The 22,038-nt window shown below is 38.5% G+C and overlaps 2 protein-coding genes and 1 pseudogene across 2 annotated transcripts; 2 read left to right on the top strand and 1 right to left on the bottom strand.

The window, feature by feature from the left end:
- Positions 1 to 560: 560 nt before the first annotated feature.
- On the bottom strand, positions 561 to 5,094 carry LOC125214585 (uncharacterized). Its single transcript, XM_048115673.2, has 10 exons — positions 4,539 to 5,094; positions 4,311 to 4,448; positions 3,523 to 3,711; positions 2,600 to 2,737; positions 2,386 to 2,507; positions 2,156 to 2,288; positions 1,922 to 2,051; positions 1,761 to 1,840; positions 1,248 to 1,379; positions 561 to 1,084 (listed from the first exon to the last, which is right to left on the bottom strand). The coding sequence occupies exons 1-10, from the start codon at positions 5,007 to 5,009 to the stop codon at positions 857 to 859; spliced, it is 1,761 nt and encodes a 586-aa protein (XP_047971630.1). The 5' UTR covers positions 5,010 to 5,094; the 3' UTR covers positions 561 to 856.
- A 9,546-nt stretch (positions 5,095 to 14,640) lies between these two features.
- On the top strand, positions 14,641 to 15,787 carry LOC148931049 (uncharacterized; annotated as a pseudogene).
- Positions 15,788 to 17,820: 2,033 nt separating this feature from the next.
- LOC125216774 (CDK inhibitor P21 binding protein) lies at positions 17,821 to 21,601 on the top strand. The gene is made up of 10 exons (XM_048118539.2): positions 17,821 to 17,980; positions 18,323 to 18,483; positions 18,569 to 18,639; positions 18,760 to 18,984; positions 19,199 to 19,408; positions 19,909 to 19,974; positions 20,077 to 20,166; positions 20,244 to 20,300; positions 21,074 to 21,190; positions 21,264 to 21,601. Exons 2-9 carry the CDS (start codon positions 18,324 to 18,326, stop codon positions 21,167 to 21,169), a joined length of 975 nt encoding a protein of 324 aa, XP_047974496.1. The 5' UTR covers positions 17,821 to 17,980; position 18,323; the 3' UTR covers positions 21,170 to 21,190; positions 21,264 to 21,601.
- Positions 21,602 to 22,038: the final 437 nt, after the last annotated feature.

Raw genomic sequence — 22,038 nt, 5'->3', positions numbered from 1 at the left:
CACTTATACTCCGCAAAAGAAAGTACACTGTGGAGACTTGGATTAGTATTTAGATTGCATTACTTCACATTAAATAAGGATAGAATTTTCCGTAGTCAGGTTATTGAATTACTTTAACAACTGTAGTATCGCCTTTTCATTTCTTTTATACTTCTGTTACACTTTTGGGGATTCCAACTCCCACCTGTCATCATACTCACAATTAACATGAATAATCATAAACAAAATGATACTAACAATTTCATTCTTAAATAGATCGGCCCACCCAGCTTATTACGTTTAACTAGGAGTACTACAAGAGAACAAAATCAGAAGATGAGTTGCTACCTTCATGTTCAGAAGGCTCTGCAACACCGCCTTCCCTGCACAGTTTTGCTCACATGCATTTTTGTCTAAATGCCAACACATCCTTCTTCCAAAAAAATTCAAAAGTTAAACCATAAAAACAATTTTGTAGCATAACAAATTCAAGAAGAGTTTCCACAGCTCAAACACTGAGCAAACAAGCAAGAAGGATATAGGCATTCATCAAGAAATTCATGAATAAAATCTCAAAAAAGGGAGAAAAAGAAAAAAGTATCGATTTCTGTGTGCTCATGAAGCAAACTGCCGAGATTAGTTCTGATTACATCAAGGACTATCTCTAACTCTAAGCAGGAAAAAAAAGAAAAATTAGTTCCATATGATCCATCAAACTTCCTTCTTTTACATGCCGAATATTATACTTTTAGTAAAGCTCATCATCAGGCTTGCTATTGCACAAACACCTATCTCTCTCTTTCGTCACTTTATTTCGTTCACACCTCGAATTAGTTTTTGCCTTGGAGATCCGGAAAATCTATATTCAAAACTTTGATCAGAACGATTTCTGGGCCTCAGCAAGCAACTTGTTGAAGTCCCATTCATCAACGTTCGGGAACACAACTGCGGCACCAACAGCAAACACCGCGAGAGTAAAGAACACTGCTTTCACGCAGCCAGGACCACTGGAGAGCTTTCCTGATATTGTCTTACAGTATTTATCAGCCTCCTTGAATAGAGCTTGGCGAGTAGCATCAGCTCCACCATTCAAGGCTTTCTCATTCTGCAAATTGAAGCAATAGAAAAAATAAGCTAGATGCACAGTCAAGGACGCATGCAATATACATCTAGAATCAAGTCCGAGAAATTCCAATACCAAGCACACTTGAGAAGACTCACACATAGCAACTCAAAATAGCATAGTGCAAGATAAATGTATGACAAACCTTATGCATGAAACTCTTCAGAGTTTCCCTGACTTGAAGAGAAGACTGTTTTGATGAAAAATTCTTCCAATTCTCAGCAAGTTTTTTCAAGGCAGCAACACTAGCCTCTATGTTATTAGCATAAATCGTCTCCTGAGTAAATCAAATGTAGAATCAGTGACTTGGATCTCAACCCAAAGTGAGGAAAACACATAAAGTGGTGGACGTAAAATCAGAGAATCAGCCACAAGAGAAGTGGAGAACATGACAGCTCTTGTCAATTTATGTCTCAATTAAAGAAGCTTATTACAGGTCATCATGTAGAAAATTAAAGATTAGCATGTCTCAATTATTAAAACTGATAGGAAATGAAGAAGAACTATTTCCTATAAACTATACTTTCTTGCATGTGGGGAAAAGATGTAGGCCTTTTTCTTGTTCAGTTGTGTAGCTAAACAACCATAGACAGTTAACAGATATACAATCACATTAGTAAGTTTCGAGATTCAGTCCATAGAGAAAATTAAGTCTTACCCATTGCTTGAAACAATCAGGATTCTGCCTCAAACACCATATAAAGATGCTACTTGTTTCCGCAGATAGTGCAGGGATCCCTACAAAGCATTATTTCGTCAAATCCTCTTTTCATAGATTCTTAGCTACCTCTCAATAAAGTACACAAAAAGTAGTTATACCTTCTCCAGCTGTTTTCACAATTAAAGTTTGTATCTGCAGTGACACTTGCTTCATTGCTTTGCTTCCAGGTGAACCAGCAAGAGCAACATCTTTCAAAAGTGGGTAGATTGCCTCAAATCTTTCAGTGGCCTATTACACAGAACGACAGAAATTATCAAAAAGCACGTCAATAAGATAACACAACCCAACAACTAATTTCTTATGGAAAGAGTATCTTGAGAAACTCTTATTACCTTAACTCGGGCAGAAGGTGCAGGAAATGTTACGCGTAGCAACAGGTCAAGTGCCGCAGGTGGAATCAGGCGCTCACCCTTTCTAACAGCATTGTTTACTAATATGCTACGAGCTTTAGGTGCGGCTAGAATTCTGATATACAGATATGTGGATGTGGTCACTTGAAAAATACAGTGCAGAGTAGAGAAACAGTAGCTTTAAGTGTTTAGAGAGGATTCAAGATTCATACCTTTCTACTAACTGCAAAACCAAATCCCTAGTATGTGGATTAGATCCAGATTTCCCTCCAAGTATTGGTAAAATCTGACGTGACCATAGATACAATCCTACAGCTACATCTACTTGGCTTGCCTACACAAAAGGGTCATTTCAGCATGAAATACAGAATCACAGGAGACAGAGACCACATCATTTTTTAAATGGGTAAGTATATAACAACTCACCTGCACTATCATCCATATTACAACTGGAAGCTTATCTTGCCCTTGATATTTCGAGTTTTCGCTCAACTTTGGCAACAGGTTAATCAGCACATCAGGTTTACGGCGTAATACCATTGCTAGAACCAAAAATATAGCAACCTGAAATATGCAGAATAGCCCAGTATAATAAGTGAAAAACTGCTGGATTGATAGATAACTTGCACAGGTAAGATGACAAGATGCAAAATGATACAACTACCAGTACATTCATCCTGAAAATACAATGCAAATAAATAATTTTTTGAAAGTGAAATTCAAAATTTTCTTTTAGAAGATGAACTAGGAAAAGATACAAATGGTAGTGATATCACTGATATGCACATCCTTACCCTCATCAGGATCCATAACTATTGAATAAAAATAATAGTAGTAGTAATTAAACATCACTTTCTGAAAGGCTCTCTAATCTCAATCAAATTCAATGGGTAACATAAGATACTAGATGCAACTGACAGCTAATGCACAAACTCATTTGAAGCTCCACCCTCACAGTTAGAAATGTGGCACATTGTACTTTGTAACTAGGGGGGACAATCCATGTGTTCAATAACAGATAAAATAAGCTACGTAAACTGAACATCCAATCTTAGACTCAACTGCTTCAATAGCTGAGTCCAGTGGGTTCTGGAGCATGAATATCTACAACTTCTCTATATGTGGTCAACATCACAAACTGATAATCAAGCATGCATGCATAAATGCACAAAAGGTTAAAAAAAATCAATAATTTACAATGTACTAAGAATGGCAAACCATGTAACAAAAGAAGAAACTGTGCCAAGCAAATTAGATACTTAATGCAGGATAACAGGGATACGCTCCCGATCAGTTGGTTCTTGATGGTTCATGGTTGTGTTAGCAGTCAAAAAGATGTGTAAACTTACTTGAGACTTTGAAGATGCTGCATTCACTCCTTTCTTCGAAACTTTAGTCCCAGATTGTTGAGCAGCCATATCTGCCAGAATGCTATCTAATGACCAGAGTACAAAGGTTCCTAAAGCCTCAAAAGAACGTTGATTGATCCAGTCAACTGATGCCTTGTAAACAGCTTCGGATATATAAGAAACAGGGACCTGCTTGCAGAAAATTGGTTAGTGTAAAATTAGAAGGCTCCTGTAATCCGTTATATCCTCAACACATCCATTAAAAAGTAGTGATAATAGAAATAGAAACTAATCCATGCATTAGATTCATAACAAATTCAACATACAAAAGAGTACATCTGTGGTTACAAAGTTTCAGTTTTTCCAGATCAACCAAGACAAAATGGTAGCACTGAAAGTTCAAACATCAGAACACAGCATACAAGACCCCTTTTGTCATCAGAAGCAAATGAAAGTTCTTAATCACAGCTCTGAACCAGAGCAAGAAAAGACCATGATAGGTTTGGAAATTAAATTTTGTCCAGTACGATACCATCTAACATACTAGTCACAACAAGAGGGCTCAGGGTGGATCCCAAACTTCAAATTATCAATCTATAAGTGAATAAATGCATTTGCTTTCATGATCCATTAAGATATGTCAATGAATTGGAACGGAATACATACTTATCCCTACATGCAATATGCTATTATCTTTGTTTGAACCATCTGACTGCCTCAAGGTTCCGAATTTCAAGCATAACTGATCGAGAAACATATTATACTGCATAAAAACCTGATCAACTCACATCGGCAATCTTAGCCACCGGAGATTCCCTGAACAACTTAAGCCAGGGGAACTGCGACGCGCTCACCGCAGAAAATGCACGCCCAAAGTAATCCGCAAACCTCATCAACTGAATATCCTGCTGCCCTTCATACGATTCCTATCACAAACAAAAATAAAATAAAGTCAATACTTTTAAAATCCAATAAAGCAGAAAACAAATTCAGATCCAATAAGAGCAGAAAATTACCGAAACACTAGAAAGAAAGGCGACGAGGTCATCGGCATCGATCTTAGCTGCAGCCTCCGACACAGTAACTTTAGGCTTCTTAACCTTCTTCTGCTTCTCCTTCTTGGTGACCTCCACCGCATTACTCTTAACATCAGCATCGCTGCTGAGATCGTCGTCGTCCTCATCCCGGCCGCGGTTATTCCTCGATCGCGCCGCCGTGCCAATGTCGTCGTCGTCGTAAACCGCGGCGGCGCGCTGCGCCTCCAATTTCCGGCGGCGCTCCTCCGCGTGCTTCTCCAAGCCCTTGAAAACGCTGTTCTTGTCCGGCGCGATTGCAGATCCGTTAGGCAGCTTTGAGGAATCGGCGACGGCTTTCTTGTTCTGGTTTTTGCGCTGTTTCTTGGCGGTGACCTTCTGCCAGCCGTGGTTGGTGTCGTCGGAGTGGCTGATTGAGTCCGGGATCGAGGAGAATGATTTATCTTCTTCCATTGGTAGAGGGGTAGAGTGAGAAAGAATGTCGATCGAAACGAGGGAAATCAGAGGGAGAGCGGATCGGAGAATAGACGGTCTGAGCGTGCGAGCGAGTAAATAATAGTGGTTGGGTTTGAAACGGAAATGGGCCCTCTACTCGCCCAAATTACGATTTTGCCACTGCTGGATATGCATGCGCAATTCTAGTGATTTGGAATTTAGTAGTATGAGTATGAAAATTCCAGTACTAGTACGTGTATTTAATTTGCTGGATTTCATACCCGATTCCTTCCTAATCGAAATTTCCTTTTTTTTTCTATTCCTAAGCTTATGAATTTTGGAATATATTACGGGTTATTGAATCCCCGGCTTTAATGAGTAGTGAGATTTTGGGTTTTACTCCCTCTCTATAAAAATAGTGAGATTTTGGGTTTTACTCCCTCTCTGTAAAAATAGTCTTAATTGTGGATGACATTATTTTAATAAAAAGATTGATAAAGGAAGATATATAAGAAAAAGTAGATAAAATAAGAAAGATAGAGAAAAAAATAAATAAAGTACAAGAAAGGGGAGAAAAGGTTTGTGTTAAAATGTCACCACCTCTTAAAGTAACATCATACTACCATTCCTAGCCAATCATTTGTACATGTGGACGAATAATCAGCTGTCATGTGGCAATCATAAAAATTGCTCAAGGGTAAATTTTTGCGGACTGCAATATCCAATACGCTAGACTGCAATTTTTCCCCGTCTGCAATATCCAATATGCTAGACTGCAATCTGCAATCTATAGATTGCAGTGGAGCGTTTATACTATTGTAGTTTAGCGTTTAAAATATTGCAGTCTAGCGTGGTGTCACAGTGTCACTTTAAGAGGTTTTTTCATTTTAACGTACCCCACGGAGAAAAAATGAGTAGAGTATAAGATATAAAATTTCTATTTTTATAAATTAAACTATATTTCATGGATATCTCAAAATGACAAAATGAAACTATTTTTCATGGATGAGATATTATGATGTATTTGTAGTACATAAATAGTGTTAATTAGTAACATGTTTAATTTGGAAAGTAGTGCACGAACTTAAAGAAGCAATAATTAGTCGATTTTTTCTGGTAATAATATCTCATAACTTTTAACCAAATTCTTGCTCTTTTCAACTATATCATCGTTGACATTTGCTCACATTGTAGCCGCCCTCCTTATCGCCTCCCTTTTGCCAAAGGAGATGCCGATGATGACTCAAATTATGAGGATACAAAGTGCCAAAACACATCTGCTCTGGCATGAGTTCTTGTTTCCTTTGGTCATTGTCGCATCTCGTTTGTGTTGTATATTTTGTGCTTCCATTCCATTTGTTCAAGGTTTTTGATGATCGGCTAAAATTATGATTTATGATTTAGTATACATGCGTTGATTGATAAATAATGCTATGAATTGGATGAATCCATATCATACAACCTAAAATTCTATACTCAAGAAAATAACATAAAAAATGCATTGTAATTAGCCTTGAGAGTAAATAAGACAATTATCGTACACTTGGTGTTCAACAGTATTCATACTTTGAATAATTGGCATATTTATGTTCAAAAAATATGCATTTTTTGTAGCTACATAAAACATGAAAAATATACGAAATGACAAAATAACTTTATATTACAATGAATATTTTTAATAACTCTCTATATGATCTTTCCCTTAAATTGATAGTAGAATTTTATATGAATTTCCTTATTACTCCTCTTATAGGGGTGTGAATAACATAAAAATAAAAAAATAATACTATCTGTAATGGTTAAATTACATTTAAATTTACATTCTTAGCTTTTAAATTGGGCCCTCAATGTCAATGACAAATCAATGCATTTATCGTTTTAATGAATCAAGGCAAATCAATGCATTTATCGTTTCAATGAATCACCAATCTTAAAGTACAGTAGTACTACTTATTATGCACGTTTAAATTTTGCATATTCTGTAACTTGTAAGGCTTGGATTATTTCCTCGTAAAATACGAGTTTTTTGGTAGGTACTAGTAGTATTTAAAATTTGGGAGATGTAAAATACGACCTCCATTCTTGTGTAATACTACTAGTAGTATATATGTTTGCACCTTGTATACGTAAAAAATATAGGATGAAATTTAAAATATTAAATTATTAACACAGTACGGGTGAAGATTGTGGTTTGAGGATAATGGATGTGTCTATCTATAAATCTATAATCATGTCAAATACTGCTCACATCTTTTTTTTCTTCAGCGTAATTATTTTGCCCCACCCCTCAAAACAGCCAAAATACCGATTGAGAATAACGATATACTCTATTAAGCATCTCACTTCAATTCTACACGAATGTTAATCAATGTAAAAGAAAATCGAAGTTAGCGAAACATGGATCTTTTTTACATTATTTTTAATAAATGAAATGCCTTAATGTAATTTAAGTCTATTTAATAAAAATAACAAATGTAGAATACAGTATAGGAGTACTATTTAATAGGAGTAGAAAACTATTCCAGAAATATTTCATTTTATTATGTTAAGCATAACAAAGAAATGAATTGTAAATATAAAATATCATTCCATTCACTCATTTATTCCATACAATTATAACAATAAGGGCTTAAAATTAAGGATCTAAGTTATCCCAATATACTCGTTTAACTCCTCCCATTAATTAATTGAGATGTTACCAATACGTTTTGTGTTACTATTGGAACAAATAATTTCATTCCACGAAGGACGCGTTATTAATTCATAATAATAACAATATCCATATAAAAACAATAATGAGTAAATAACAATATTTTTTAAATGAACACCGACAAAAAAATTAAGTTTACAATAAAGAATGAACTGTAAATTTGGTGAATAGTGAACGGATGATGCATATTTGTGGTTGATACTACTCTACTAAAATGTCAATTTATTTTTAAGTAGTGAAACAATATTTTATGTTTAATTTAATACTTATCCATGTTAAAATAATAAAATTATTTCTTCATTTTTTATTAACCGTTGGAGAATATATAAACTTAATTGTATAATTTTTTTTTATCAGTTTTTAAACATATACTTTAGTTTTAAATAAATAAAAATATAGTACTGTGTATGAAACTTTAGTTTTATTCTTATCAAATTTGAATTACACAAGTATATTTCTATCTTCTAACATTATATATGAAATTTGAAGCAATACGCGCCTTAAAAAAAGTCTAACGGGCCTCGGCCCGGAATCATGCTTCGCGCATGTGCTTCTCGTCGGGCCTCGTGCCCTTCGGCGTCCAATCCCTTAGGGCCTCCGTGCCCTTCGGTGTCTAATCCCTTATGGCCTCGTGCCCTTCGGTGTCTATCTCGTCCTCGTGTCGTGTCCTTCGTGCCTTCGGGTGTGCATCCAATCCCTTAGGACCTCGTGTCCTTCGGTGTCATTCTCGACCTCGCGCCGTGTCCTTCGTGCTTCGGGTGCAAGAGTGGAAACATGGCTCCCAAAAAAATCCTACGACACGGGCTTCCTTAGTGGGCCTGTACCGATTAGGGTTTCTGGAGTAAGGGGCCCTTCGGGGTAGGCCTGTGCCACTATAAATATTGTTTACCCATACTTTAGTTTTAATTAAGGGTTGAGTTTTTCTCTCTAGGAGCTTCTGCCGATTCTCTCTAGACTCCCTCTTTCGTTTTCCATCCTTTGCTAGGGTTAGGGTTTTCTCTGGCGCCGCCGCCTCTCTCTTAGGGTTCCGCCGCCGCCGTCGTTCTGTTCTAGCCCCCACTCTGTAGCGAGCTGTTCTCCAGCGGGCGTGTCCCCTCGGTGATCTGCATTCCGGACGTTTGGCGAATCTCAGCGAAGCCAGCAGCCTCCCCTCCTATCTTTCTCGATTGGAGAGGGAAGGTCTTTTTTGCGGTCTCTTACACCCGCTTCCAGACGAACTGCCTCGACGATCCTCCACCCATCCCATGCAACTTTGGTGAGGAATCAAGGTGAGCCTTTCTCCCCAAATTGTGAGAGGCCGATTATCTAGGGTTACGCGAACGGAATACCTGGTATTCGCTATCCTTTTCGCTTTCTTTTGTGTTTTTGTTTCTGTGTTAGCGTTACTCTTGTTTATTCAACTACCTTCATCTTTGAGAGATCAAAGATTGGATATAGGCTAGTTGTCTCGTTTCTTGGATCTAGTTCTTACCAGGTTTGCGCTTGGATTATTGGTACACACTCTTGATTATGGACTCACTCGAGCTAATGAGGAAATATAAGTACTTCGCTCAACTTTGCAAAGTGGGTGGTGCGCAATATAATCTCAAATCCCTAGTTGAGCACTTCAAGATCTCCCTTCAATCCATGGATAATGGGGTCAATCGGAGCAAGACTGAGGAGGAATTGATGAGTGAAGTAGACTTCCAATTTCATATAAAGAGTAACAGTGTGTGGCTAGCAGCAACTCAATCTACAACGCCGGACTCAAGCCTTGCTGCACGCACGCTAATTCCAGTGGAAGGTATATCTACTGAAACCTCCAGTATTTCACTAACTCAGGACTACATCCTCCCTATCAGGGATGGATGGGGTCCCTCTTTGTGTGAAAAATTTGCAAGAAGGTTCCCAGGGAAAGCTGCGGTCTGCAACCTAGTGCAGAGATGGGGCATGCCAACAAACGTCGCTTATCACAGTAAATGGTGGATCTTGTTTGGCTTCAAATCTTACTCTGACCTAGAAAAGGTTCGGAATAAGGGGCCTTACGCAGTGTTCAGAGTTCCACTCATACTTGAACCCACCCCAGCTAGCTTCAATCTCCAAGATAATGTGAAGCTGCAAGTTCCTGTCTGGATTCGAATTACGGACCAACCTCTCACACTATGGACTAAAACCGTGGTGGAAAAAATTGCTACATCAGTGGGCATACCGGTGGCAGTTGACCAAACTACCATTTTGTTGGGACTACCGCAACGGAAGACGCGGAAAACAAACAGGTCCTTAACGGATCTATTTAGGTGATTATGCATTCGACTCCAATTTCATGCAATAAACATAGATCTATAGATATAACATCAAATAAACACATAATCATGCATATTCGATGTAGATTCGATTGTTACCTCATAATCCATCATTGGATTGACGTTGCTAGCTGCACCACCCGGAGATCCTTGGTTTATCGACCGTGAATCTTCCAACCTATTCCCTTGTCCTTGATCATCCATCCGTGTGGGCGGATCTTGAATAATCAACAATAGTTTTGAAGAGATCTAGGGAAACCCAATCACAAACTCGATATTGTCTTGATCTAATCCTATGAATTAGGATAGAACAAGAACAAAACAAAACCCTAATTCTCCCACGTGCCAAGGCACGAAAACCGAGGCAAGGAGAGAGAGAGAGAGAGAGAGCCGGCGACGGCTACTAGGGTTTAGGGGGGGAGTGTTGTGAATAATGGTGTACTAGGGTTTCCACATCTCATCACTATTTATAATGGACTTGTTGGGCTAGGATGGGGATCCATGGAATAACTTAAGTGTTGGGCTCACCCATTAGATAATTAACTAATTAAATCAAAAGACCCATGATTTAATATATTATCAATGGAATATTATTTTGTTCCACTAAAGAATAATATTGCACTCCCACTTAAATCACCAAATTACAAATAATTTGAGTCCATTTTATTTTATAATATTTCCCGCGTTTAAGATTATCTTGATCCGTCAATTTAATTCTTTTGTCTGCTATGTGACTAGAATTAAATTAATTCTCCAAAGAATTTTTCTAGTTTGAAACTTTATTTATTATTCGTAGAATAAATTCCAACTGCGCAGTTTTCTGAATAATAAATTCCTTTTTCAAACACCTCTTGGGGATCACCCCTTAGGGATTTAATCATACCACACTGGGCACGCGAATTCTATGAAATAATATTCCAATATCTTCATGTTATTCAATTACTACCACCCAAGATATCATGAACTTGAGTTACGTGCAAACTCTCACGTATTGATAAGTCAAAGTGGCATTTGATTGAATAAACAATATTGATATTAATATCATAGACTAGAAAATACTAAACTTTCTGAAATATATTCTTTCAGTAGATAGCAATAAAGAATACATTTCGGATTAGATCCTTTCAGTGCTTTACCACACCGGTGTTACTAATCTCTTCTTAGGTAAGAGAGAATTATCACAAACACCGCAACCGTACCAATAGGTAGTCAAAGCCTATCTAGGTTGTGAGTACGTTTTTCTTCTTACTAGATCTGGCCAAGTCCCCTACTGGAAAACTCATGAGGAGATTCATCGAATTTCCCTACTTGACCTTCTTAGTAAAAAGCCTTAGACTGTTTATTATATTTCAATAATAAACCATTATATTATATAATTTATTCTCATAAATAGGTAAACAAGTGGACGTGGTGTTTCTCGTATACATGCACAAGCTGACTGTACAAAGGCATGTACGCTCGAAGCATCTTTTAGTATACAAACCCCAACACATTCAACGTCAATCCCTGGACGGACCACGAGTTCAGGTCATTCTTGACATGCAAAAAGACCCCCGAGATAACATCGACACCATCCTTCCGGACGGGTCTACGATCCAACAACGCATCCTCTTTGAGCACCTGCCCAAAATCTGTCATACTTGCCATGTGTTCGGCCATATAACACTTGGCTGCCTAGGCCCGGAAGAGAGGGAAAGAATCCGCATGGCAAACAAGAAAAAAGAGCCGTCTAGGCCTCGAACAACTGGCAAGAGCCGGGATCCAAGCCGTGGGAAAGACACAACTATTCGAGGCTCGGCAAATAGAAGACCTATCCAAAATAACACGGTGACGGGCCAAATGACGTGGAAACCCTCGGGAAAGAACAAATCCAATGGCTACCAAGGAGCTGAAACCTCAATGAGCAAAGACCCACTGATGGAGAATAGGTTTCAAGCCATTTAGGACGTCGAACCTGAAAAATAAAATGACACTATGATGACTGAAAACGAGGTCCATGAGGCATGAGACACCATTGGAGTTGCAGCTTTCGGAACAAGCGGCCTTGAAAAAAGATAAGGGCCCAGCACCACCTAATGAGTACCTAGAGTATGTTGAGGATTCAGAGTGTGAAGGTCTGAATGAAATCAACCACATCATGACTCACGGTGACTACTCTTCTGAAATGAATGTACTGTTGAGAGCAGATACGATCAGCAGAATTGATCCCCTTGAGTTCCCACTCCTTGGAGATGCCATGGCGGCTGGATCAAGGAAAAAGAAAGGCAAGTCGGGTGAGCTCCATGGGCGGACACCTCAAGCACCCGCTAGCTCTATACAGGGTGATGAGGTTCTGGCCACAAACCTTGCTGCGGATCTAGAAAAGGCAGCAGATGTATCTACGACCGGGGTCAATGAGACACGGGACCATGTGCACAATGATGATCCCAACCCTCTTAGTGTCCGACATCGATCGAAGAGCCGTGGCCCGAAGAAAGACCTGGTTGTGGGGTCCTCGGTTTGGAAAAAGATTGGCAAGAACAAGCGATCGCTTTCCTGTAACAACCGCCCTCTGGGTGAGTCCGATTTCGTCCCTCCACCCCAATGATCGTAACAACCTGGAATGTTCGGGGAATGCAGCCGACTGAACGTCAGCCAGTTGTAGTGGAGCAGATCAAAAGAAACCGGGTAGATGTCATGGGCCTTGTGGAGACTAAGATGCAACAGCCAAACTTGGAATTCTTCATGGCCAGGTATTTTCCTTCTTGGAATTTTAGTTTTGTTCTTGCCGATAGAAATGGCACGTGCAGAATGCTTCTTCTCTGGAATCCTCAAACGAAGGTTCTAGATGTTGTTACTAAAGAGCAACAAGCTATTCATGCTCGAATCAGGTGTGTTCGCTCTAGGAACTCCTTTCTTTTTTTCTCTTGTCTATGGTCTGCCCTCACCGAAAACTCGACAACCCCTTTGGGACTCGATAGTTGATTTTGGTTTGTAGGGCACCTCTTATTTAGTGAGTGGAGATTTCAATGCAGTCATGCATGTGGACGAACGCCACAGGATTAGGAAGCCGGAGAACATAGAAATGGACGGCCCTATCCAAGCTTGCGCAATTTTGGGCCTCCAAGATGTGGCGTCCACAGGATGCGTGTTTACATGGACCAATGGGCATGTGTTTAGTAAAATAGACCGAGCCATGGTGAACCAGGAGTGGTTGGATGCGGGCTACATTGCGAACACCACGTTCTTGCCCTCGGGATTCCAAACGGATCACTCCCCGGTGGTTACAAAAATCTTTGGTGACATCCGAGCCTCCCTGAAACCTTTCAAGTTTTTCTACTACTGGATGGATCACGCTGACTTCGAGAGCACGATGAAAGAGAACTGGACGTCCCATGTTGTCGGATCAAAGCAGTTCATTCTATTTCAACGGAATAAGGCCTTTAAGCAAGTTCTCAAGGCCTTCAATTTTAGAGAATTCAGTGATATCTCGACCAGAGCTAAGGAAGCCACAAAGTAGCTCGAGGAGCTTCAAATCAAGGCAGATCAAGACACATCCAACCAGGTTCTCCAAGACTAAATCAAAGCTCTCAAACGCCAAGCGGAATTCCTTGTCACCTCTGAAAAGAATTTTTTCAGTCAAAAGGCTGGCCTCAAGCACAGACTCCTAAGTGATAGGAACACAACCTTCTTTCATGCTATGGTATGCACCAATAACACAAGAAATACTATATCCTTTCTCTGCAGGTCAGATGGTTTCATAATGGACGATCAAGATGAGATAGCTGATAGCTTTGTACGCTTCTACAAAGGTCTCTTTGGTGTCCCCAAGCCGGCGACCCCTCTCTTACCAGAGGTTATTCAGCATGGCTATGTCCTAGACGGGGAAGAATCAAATAATCTCATTGCTCCGATTACAATTAAGGAAATAAGGGATGCCTTATTTGCAATCAAAGATGATAAGGCCCCGGGTCCGGATGAGTATTCTTCTGCCTTCTTCAAAAGGAATTGAGACACCCTCGACACCGATTTGACAGCGGCAGTATTGGAGTTCTTTGAATCTGGCCACCTACTCAAGAGCTTCATTACAACTGCTATAGCCCTCATTCCTAAGAAGGTAAGCAACCCTCAGGTAAGTGACTATCGCCCTATAGCCTGCTGTAATGTCTTCTATAAGATCATCACTAAAATTCTTTCTAGAAGAATGGAAAGCCTTTTGCCTAAGCTTGTGAATCAGGCTCAACCTGCTTTTGTACCAGGACGCAACATCATGGACAACATCCATCTTGCCACAGAACTCATGCGGAGATATGATCGAGCCAGAACTGTTCCAAGATGCACGGTGAAAATTGACTTGAGAAAGGCCTATGACACAATCTGTCGGGACTTCCTTGAAGACGTCCTCCTCGGGCATAACTTTCACCCCATTTTCGTGGAAAGAGTAATGGAGTGCGTTACCTCCCCGACCTACTCTATTATGATTAATGGAAGCACACATGGCTTCTTCCAAGGTGAAAGGGGGCTACGGCAAGGTGATCCTATGTCTCCATCTATTTTTATCTTATGCATGGAATACCTCTCTCGCCTTCTATCTTTTCGCACTCAAGGGAGAGGTTTTAACTTCCACCCTCGGTGTGCTACTCTTCGCATCACTCACCTAGCCTTTGCAGATGATCTAATGCTCTTTGGGAGAGGAGACAATTATTCTATGCAGGTGCTAGCTGATTCACTCGGGGAATTCTCGGCATGTTCAGGCTTAGAAGTCAATCAGGACAAATCCAACATTTTCTTGGCTGGAATGATGTCGAATTCCACCAGAGATCATGTCATCAACATCTTTGGCTTTCCCGTGGCGAAGTAACTTGTCAAATACCTTGGAATTCCGTTAGCATCGAGAATGCTTAAGACTGCGGATTACTCCATTCTCATGGACAAGATGTCTCTACTGTCAAGAAATGGAATGGTAAGTCTTTGACTTATGCGGGTAGATTGGAACTAATTAAATCTTGCTTGCAGGGGGTGGAGGCATATTGGCTACAGGCGTTCCCGATCCCGGACAATGTCACCTCCCGTATCATCACCATCGCAAGACAGTTCTTGTGGGGCTCGAAAAGTGCTTAAGTAGCGTGGAAGGATATATGTTTGCCTAAGGATGGGGGCGGGCTAGGAGTGCGGGACCTTAACACGTGGAACACGACTCTACATGCAAAGATTTTATGGAACATCCACGCGAAAGCTGACTCCCTGTGGATCAAATGGATCCACACGGAAATTATCAATGGCATGGATTCTGGGAGTGTCAACCACGAACAAAGGAAGATTCCCCGCTCATTAAACATGTCTTCTCCATCCGAGACTCTATGCTGACTAGAGAGTCGAGACAAGAGATAACAACTCTTTTAAATCAATGGAGCAGCACATCGGACACTAAGGCAGCATACGAGTGGTTTTGGCCTAGGGAGGACAGGAAATTCTGGGCGAAGTACATTTGGAAAGATATCATCCCTCCCAAATAGTCCTTCATCTGTTGGATGGCCTTTAGAGGAAGACTTACTACCCGAGACCGTATTACGTGGGAGGAAATTGATGCTTTGTGTGGCCTCTGCTCCAGGGAAGACGAGAACGTGTACCACTTGTTTTTCAAGTGCCGAGAAACCTGGAAGGTGTGGGATAACATTCGCGACTGGATTGGCATGCGCAGACGTCCCACAACAATTAAGAGTGCAATCAAATGGCTTGTGCGAGACAGGCGCCCTTCTCGAATAGTGCATGTGGCGGGGAAGATTGCGTTTACTGGCTACCGTATACTACATATGGCTCGCTAGAAATGCTGCTATTATGGATGACAAGAGATTTGATAGCGCGCGGATCTTGTTCCAGATCAAGACGGCTTTCTACAGCATACTCTATGCTAAATTTCCACATGATCAAGTTACGCACCATGTACCCGATCGTGGATGACTGCGACTCCAGCCTTGGCCGTGACTATAGCCGCCCTTTAGGGCATTTTAGCTGGATCCCCATGGTACTTTCTTGGGTACTCTTTTTCCTTTCGGGATCTTTTTTCCCGTTAAGGGTTTTTGGTCTCGAAAGGTTTTAACGAGGCCCGTTCTCACATATAGATAGCACCATGGTTGTTACATTGTAGATTGGATCTTGGGCTTGTTCGCCCACTAGGTATCTAGCTTTGAAACTCCGAGCCTGTTCGGATTTCATTCTTACTTGGGTATGCCCAAGTTGTGTTCATGTAAATATTGTTTTTGTGAAATACATTTTATTTAATGATAAAAAAAATAAAATAAACGAGCAATGAGAAAAGAGAGCGAAACTAGAGTAAATAGAAATTATCACATTTGCCCTTAAAATTTAAATAGCTAAAATGTTAAAAATGAGAGAAATAAGAATAAGTAGAAATTACCACATTTGCCTTGAACACTGAAATAAGTAAAATGGAAGAAATGAGATAAGAACAAATAGAATTAGCTTAAATAAATTAAAACTTTTAGTCCATAGACTTTCCAATTTATTTTAAAGATATTTTCAAATATGCCGGCCGTATTAAATGAGCATGACAAATTGATTGCTCTCATTTAAAAAATTTGTTAATCCTATTTTATACTATTATCATTTACTTTCATCATTTTTCTGAAAAATATTACTACCTTATTCAATAAGTGTACCATATTGTCATTTTTATCCACCCATCAATAAATATTTTTTTTTAATTTTTTTATTTTTGAAAATAGATCTCAAATTCCACTAACTTTATTTCATTTATATTTCAATATAAAACTAATGCTCCTACATAAAAAGTAGGACTCATCTTCCACTACAATTTTCACTCATTTTCTAATATTACATTTCTTAAAATCCGCCTCCAATCAAAATTGACCTTGTATCGGTGGACAATGACAGTACAATAATACTATTACATGATTTATGTTCCACTTAAATTAATCTTTATTCAACTCTGAAACCCCCCACCCCCAATAATTCAGCTTGATATCTCAACAGTACCCCACTGAATTATGTCCAATATGAAATAAATCAAACTTTTCGTAAAGTCATAAGTTTTTTAAGATAAAACATAAATTAGAGACATTAAAATTTAAAAAGTTGATAATTGCCGACGCAAATTAGGATTAACCATTAAATAGTTTACTTGATTTATTGTCACCCAAATTAAAATAAAACAATTGGGCAGTTCAAGTGAATACTTGACAATATTATAGATCACGCATTAATAGTAATATATTAACCCATATAAGAAATAAAATATTTTGAAATAGATCTACAAATTTTACATACCAAATATTCACTCAATATATCAAATTCCAAAAAAATAACGATATATATACATATAATTATAATATATTCAATTTTTTGAATAAATAAATTGCAAAAATTGTTAAAATTTTAAACAAGTTTAATAATATTGTTTGTATCAGGTTAACAGCTCATTATTTAAATATTTTATAATTCAAAAGCCATATATTTTTTTGTTACCCATTAAAAAATCCTTTAAAAAACTAAATAGCAAAATAAAATAATTAAAAAATCGATAAATTTAAAATGTAGTACTAGTATTTATTACACCCCTTTTGTCAAAGTTGAAAATGAGTAAAAAATTAAACGGTTCCATAACAGTCGAACTCATCACCAAATAACAGTAAATTAGAGTAATACACATAATGGAGTACAGTACTATATAGTATATACTGTAGATTAAGTGATAATGAATTATTCAATAATTAAACCAATCTGGGCCATTTATCTAACTCATGGTCTAAAGGCCCAATAACAAAATTTGGGCTAATTGAAGCAAATAGAAGTACTAGTTTTAATTCCCTTTCCCTCGACACTTCTTCACTCATCAAATTTTGCAGTGAAACACGCGACGCCTCAGCCCCCTTTCTTCGGTACCCTCCGCCGACCATACAGCAAGTCGACGCCGCCGTGGTCGTGTGCTCGCTGTCTTCTCCTCAGAAACATAAGAATTAGTTTTCTCTGTCCACCAGGTCAATTTTTCCATATTCTTCGTGACCTTGCTTGCCTGTTTCTTCGTGAATTGGAATTTGTGGATCTAATAATTAGAATCATAATATATGTGAGGTAGTGAAATTTAATGTCAAACTGTTTTTTACTTTTTTCAGAGCAAAGTGTAAAAGTGTATTTTGGAGAATAAGTAGTAGTAGCTCTTGGTAGTGTATTGGAAAATCAATTAACAGTAGCTCTTGGCGGGAAAATGACATTTATGTGATTTTTCTGGTAACTCTGTTTTTGTAGTTAGTATAGATATAGGTGTTCTTCACTAATTTTCTCCAATTCATGATGCCAATATGGGTTTTTTAACTTTACAGAATGCCACGGAAACCAAAAAAGCATAACCACTCTTTGAGACGTCGGCTAGTTACCTTTTCCCCATTTGGTCGGTCGAAAGCCATGGCTACTCGGAGTCGGATGGCCACAAGAGGGGTTGAGAAACCCGAGCGACAAAATAAAGATTTAGCAACCTCTTCCCGTATGTTATTTGTTGGCTTTTCTGCTTCCTTTTTGCTTCAAAGTTGTTATTGCATTGTTTTCTAATGTTGTTTGCTTATCTATAGTTAATGGATTCAAAGACAATATGAAAGATAAAATCCAGCAGTCTGACTCTTCTGATGATGAGGAATTTGAGGTTGGTTTGATTACCACCATCTCACCGGTTTCATTTGATTGTTGTTACTTGTTAGCCACATTAGTATGAATGTGTTTCCTGTTAAAATATTCTAATCAATCAATTTATTTGTTTGCTAAGGGGGATGTTCAAGCAGATTTTGTTTTCTTTGATCCAAAGCCTAGTGATTTCCATGGGGTGAAGGTCCTCTTGCAGACTTACCTTGATAACTTACAGTGGGATCTGAGTGGATTTGTCGACTTAATATTGGGTCAACCGACTGTTGGCACTGTAGTCAAGATTGAGAACGACGAAGATGATGGAGTATATTCTGTTGTTTCTGCTCTCAGTTTAGAGAGATATAAGGCAAACAGCTGCTTTCTTTTTTGTGTCTTTATGGTTGCCCTCCTTCACTCATAATTAATTTCCAAACAATTATTGTAATTATATCTCTCTTTGCTGATTATAGGGTTTCTATGATGACCATATTACATGAGCACAATATGCATATCCCTCTTCCGGAAACCATTGAGAATCTTGAAGTTGAGTTCTGACATATGCTAATTTATGTTTCTATCAGGATAACAAATGTGTGCTTGAACTCAAGGATTTCTTGCTTAAAGTGTGCCAGGATACGGATGTGTTGGGAAAACTCAAGTCTTTAGTTGGAGAGCATGCTCAACATGTTGGTCTTTTAGTATCACAGCGTGTTGTAAATCTCCCACCTCAGCTTTTGCCTCCACTTTATGATGGTCTCTTTGATGAAGTTGGGTGGGCTACAGAAGATGAGGTAAGTGACAATATTATTATTATAGACAGTTATATTAATTCCGAACCTACTCCTTGAGCTCTTGGTAGAACACAAGTTTCTTGAATTTTTGTAGTCTTGAAATGTATTTGATAAAAATCACATAAACTTTCAAATCGTTGGAGTTCATAAATTATACGCCATGTGGTTGAACTTAATCATAACAACTTAGTTCAATTTTAATTTTTTTACGCTTGTTACACAACAATCCCTTGGGGTAAGGCTAAACAAGGGAGCCGGCTGGTAGGAGAAAATGGAGGTTTGGAATTGAGCTCTAGAAGGACTTGGTGATACTCATATTATAGTTATAATTCTGATAATATTAGATCTCATCAAGAAGTACTTGTGAATTATCTCTGGTGATGCTTGAGATGCTTACCTTTTCCTTTCCTAGCTTTTAAATATTGATCTGTCTAGTTTGTGGTGATAATTTTCTTATATCATTATCTCAAGTTTTCTCTTACTATATTTTATTTTTGTAGCCTACCAAAGAGCTCCGGAGTTCCTTCCGCTTCAAATTTTATCTAATAATTAGCAAAATTTACAAGGTACGTTGTTGATCTTTCTCTCCCTGGATTGCTAATATTTGTAAATCACTAAATATCTGTGTAAATTTGCAATTTTCTCATAGTTTGTATGCATGCATGCAGCACAAAAATGCAGATCAGAACAGAGGGACTCTGAAAAATGGAGAAGAAAGTGTGATTTTCAACAGACCTGAAGATGAAATTTTCTTTGAGGTACCTTCTGGAATGTTTTCAGTGCTACTACTCTCTTATCAGTGTGCAAACCTGACTTCTATAAAATGCTTCTGCAGCTTAGCTCATGGTCATTCAGTTTTCGCCTACATGCACAGCAGGTTACTGCTAATGAGGCAAGTTCTTCCATTCAATCTTAAGTTGTTATCTTTAAAATATAAGGCAGCCTTGTATTCCTTGTTTTCAACCCTTCTCCTGTGCATGTATTCCTATATTTCAAACCACATTTTTTTGTTATACGTCATTCTGTGCATCATGTGGTTCTGTATTGCGGTAATATTATATAACCTTATCGTTCATTATATTTCAGTTACCTTATTGCTAAACAGGGTCACACCAAAGACTGCTATATATTTTAAAAGGGGCTAATTGGCAAATAAATCATGAAAGATGGTCAAATTCTGGTCTGTCCTACTCTTTTAAAAAACTAAATTATATCATAAAGTTTGCAAGTTTTGCAATTAACCCATCCGTCTCCTTTCTGATGAAATACACAATGATGTAGCAACCAGTTTTAAACAAGCCAGCCACCACATAAACATGTATCACCATAATGAAGGAGTTAGCATTCCTAACAAGGCCATAACATTTACAAACTTTGTGATTTACATTCTATTTTTGAAAAGTATGGGACATAGCAAAATTTAGCCCTTTTCTTGATTTATTTGACAATTTGCCCTTTAAAAAATTACATATAACCATTATTCTAAAATTTCAAGTACCCTGAGGTGGGCACTATTTTTTTCTATTGCTTCAGGTTCTAATACGTGTGTATTTTCTGATGCATCAGTGATCTGCTTTCATATCCATGATTATATTGATTTATATTATCTCATAAAGTGCAAATGCATTCATCTTCTTGCTGATTTGAATTCTCAAAAAGATGCAGCTGAAGAACTATCGGCCGATGGGTTTAGTGATGGCTGTTGAAGCTTGTAAGATATCAAGTTTCAGGGAACAGTTGCATTTGTTGATAGATGAATGATATCATGTGAGGTTTCAGCAGGTATGCTTTTATTACTACTCTCCCTCTCTCTTCATTCGGTTGCCTGTTCATAATCTCCAAACTTTTCTGGCAGTCTCTTGTGTTGTATGGTTGTTTCTCGTTGACTCTCAGTGGGGTACTACGAATAGTTGTTCGACATTTCAAGTCTGCAAAGATAGATGCACCGAAGAACGGGCAGACCTCTACAAGTTGAAATGTGCCTTTTATTGCTTTTTAATCGAAAGAAATTTTGGTTAGTCAGATGTTTGTGTTCATCCTGTTTTGGATTTGAGCGTTTATATCTGCGAATCTCTTGGTAAGCTACGAGTTGCCGATGCAAATTGCACTGATCTCTCTGCTCACAGACAGCACAGCAGTATGGATTTGTTTATTCATGCTCAAATTTTATTAATTTAACCAAATATTTAGTCACTCAAGGTTCATCATCATCTCAAAACATCCAAGTCCTTACATTCTTTCTATTTTATACCCCATGTTGTATATGATCTTTTCCCCTCTAGCATTGTTCAAAGTGTTGACTGAATGAAATACTAGTAGATGCTTTTCCCACGCCACCAGTTTAAACAAACATAGATAATGAAATAGGTGAATGAGATCCATGTGTAATACTAAGTCTATAACAAGTGTGTCTGTGTGTATATCAGAGATATCGATTAGAAGCTACAGTAGAATGGTGGGGCTATTCTATGGTAGGGTAAGCTAGTGCATATTGTTCATGTGATCCCATTACTCTCTCTCTCTCCATGTGTATAGAGGTCACCAAACCGAACCGGTCCGGAACCGTCACCGGCGGTTCGGAACCGTGAACCGGAACCGCGGTGACGGTTCGGAACCGGATAAGGTTCGGC

The sequence above is a fragment of the Salvia hispanica genome, chromosome 3, assembly GCF_029641045.1.
Source record: "Salvia hispanica isolate PSC_SH4W2 chromosome 3, Shi_PSC_v1, whole genome shotgun sequence".
NCBI lineage: Eukaryota > Viridiplantae > Streptophyta > Magnoliopsida > Lamiales > Lamiaceae > Salvia > Salvia hispanica.
Note: the sequence above shows the minus strand (reverse complement) of the source record. Positions and strands in the feature narration are given on the sequence as shown.

Excerpts from the sequence above, each read along its gene's own strand:
- LOC125216774 (XM_048118539.2), top strand. The coding sequence starts at position 18,324 with ATGCCACGGAAACCAAAAAAGCATAACCACTCTTTGAGACGTCGGCTA. Across the intron at positions 19,975-20,076 it reads TAATTAGCAAAATTTACAAG|CACAAAAATGCAGATCAGAA; the intron begins GTACGTTGTTGA and ends GCATGCATGCAG. Across the intron at positions 20,167-20,243 it reads AAGATGAAATTTTCTTTGAG|CTTAGCTCATGGTCATTCAG; the intron begins GTACCTTCTGGA and ends ATGCTTCTGCAG.
- LOC125214585 (XM_048115673.2), bottom strand. The coding sequence starts at position 5,009 with ATGGAAGAAGATAAATCATTCTCCTCGATCCCGGACTCAATCAGCCAC. Across the intron at positions 4,449-4,538 it reads CCTTTCTTTCTAGTGTTTCG|GAATCGTATGAAGGGCAGCA; the intron begins GTAATTTTCTGC and ends TGTTTGTGATAG. Across the intron at positions 1,085-1,247 it reads TGAAGAGTTTCATGCATAAG|AATGAGAAAGCCTTGAATGG; the intron begins GTTTGTCATACA and ends TTCAATTTGCAG.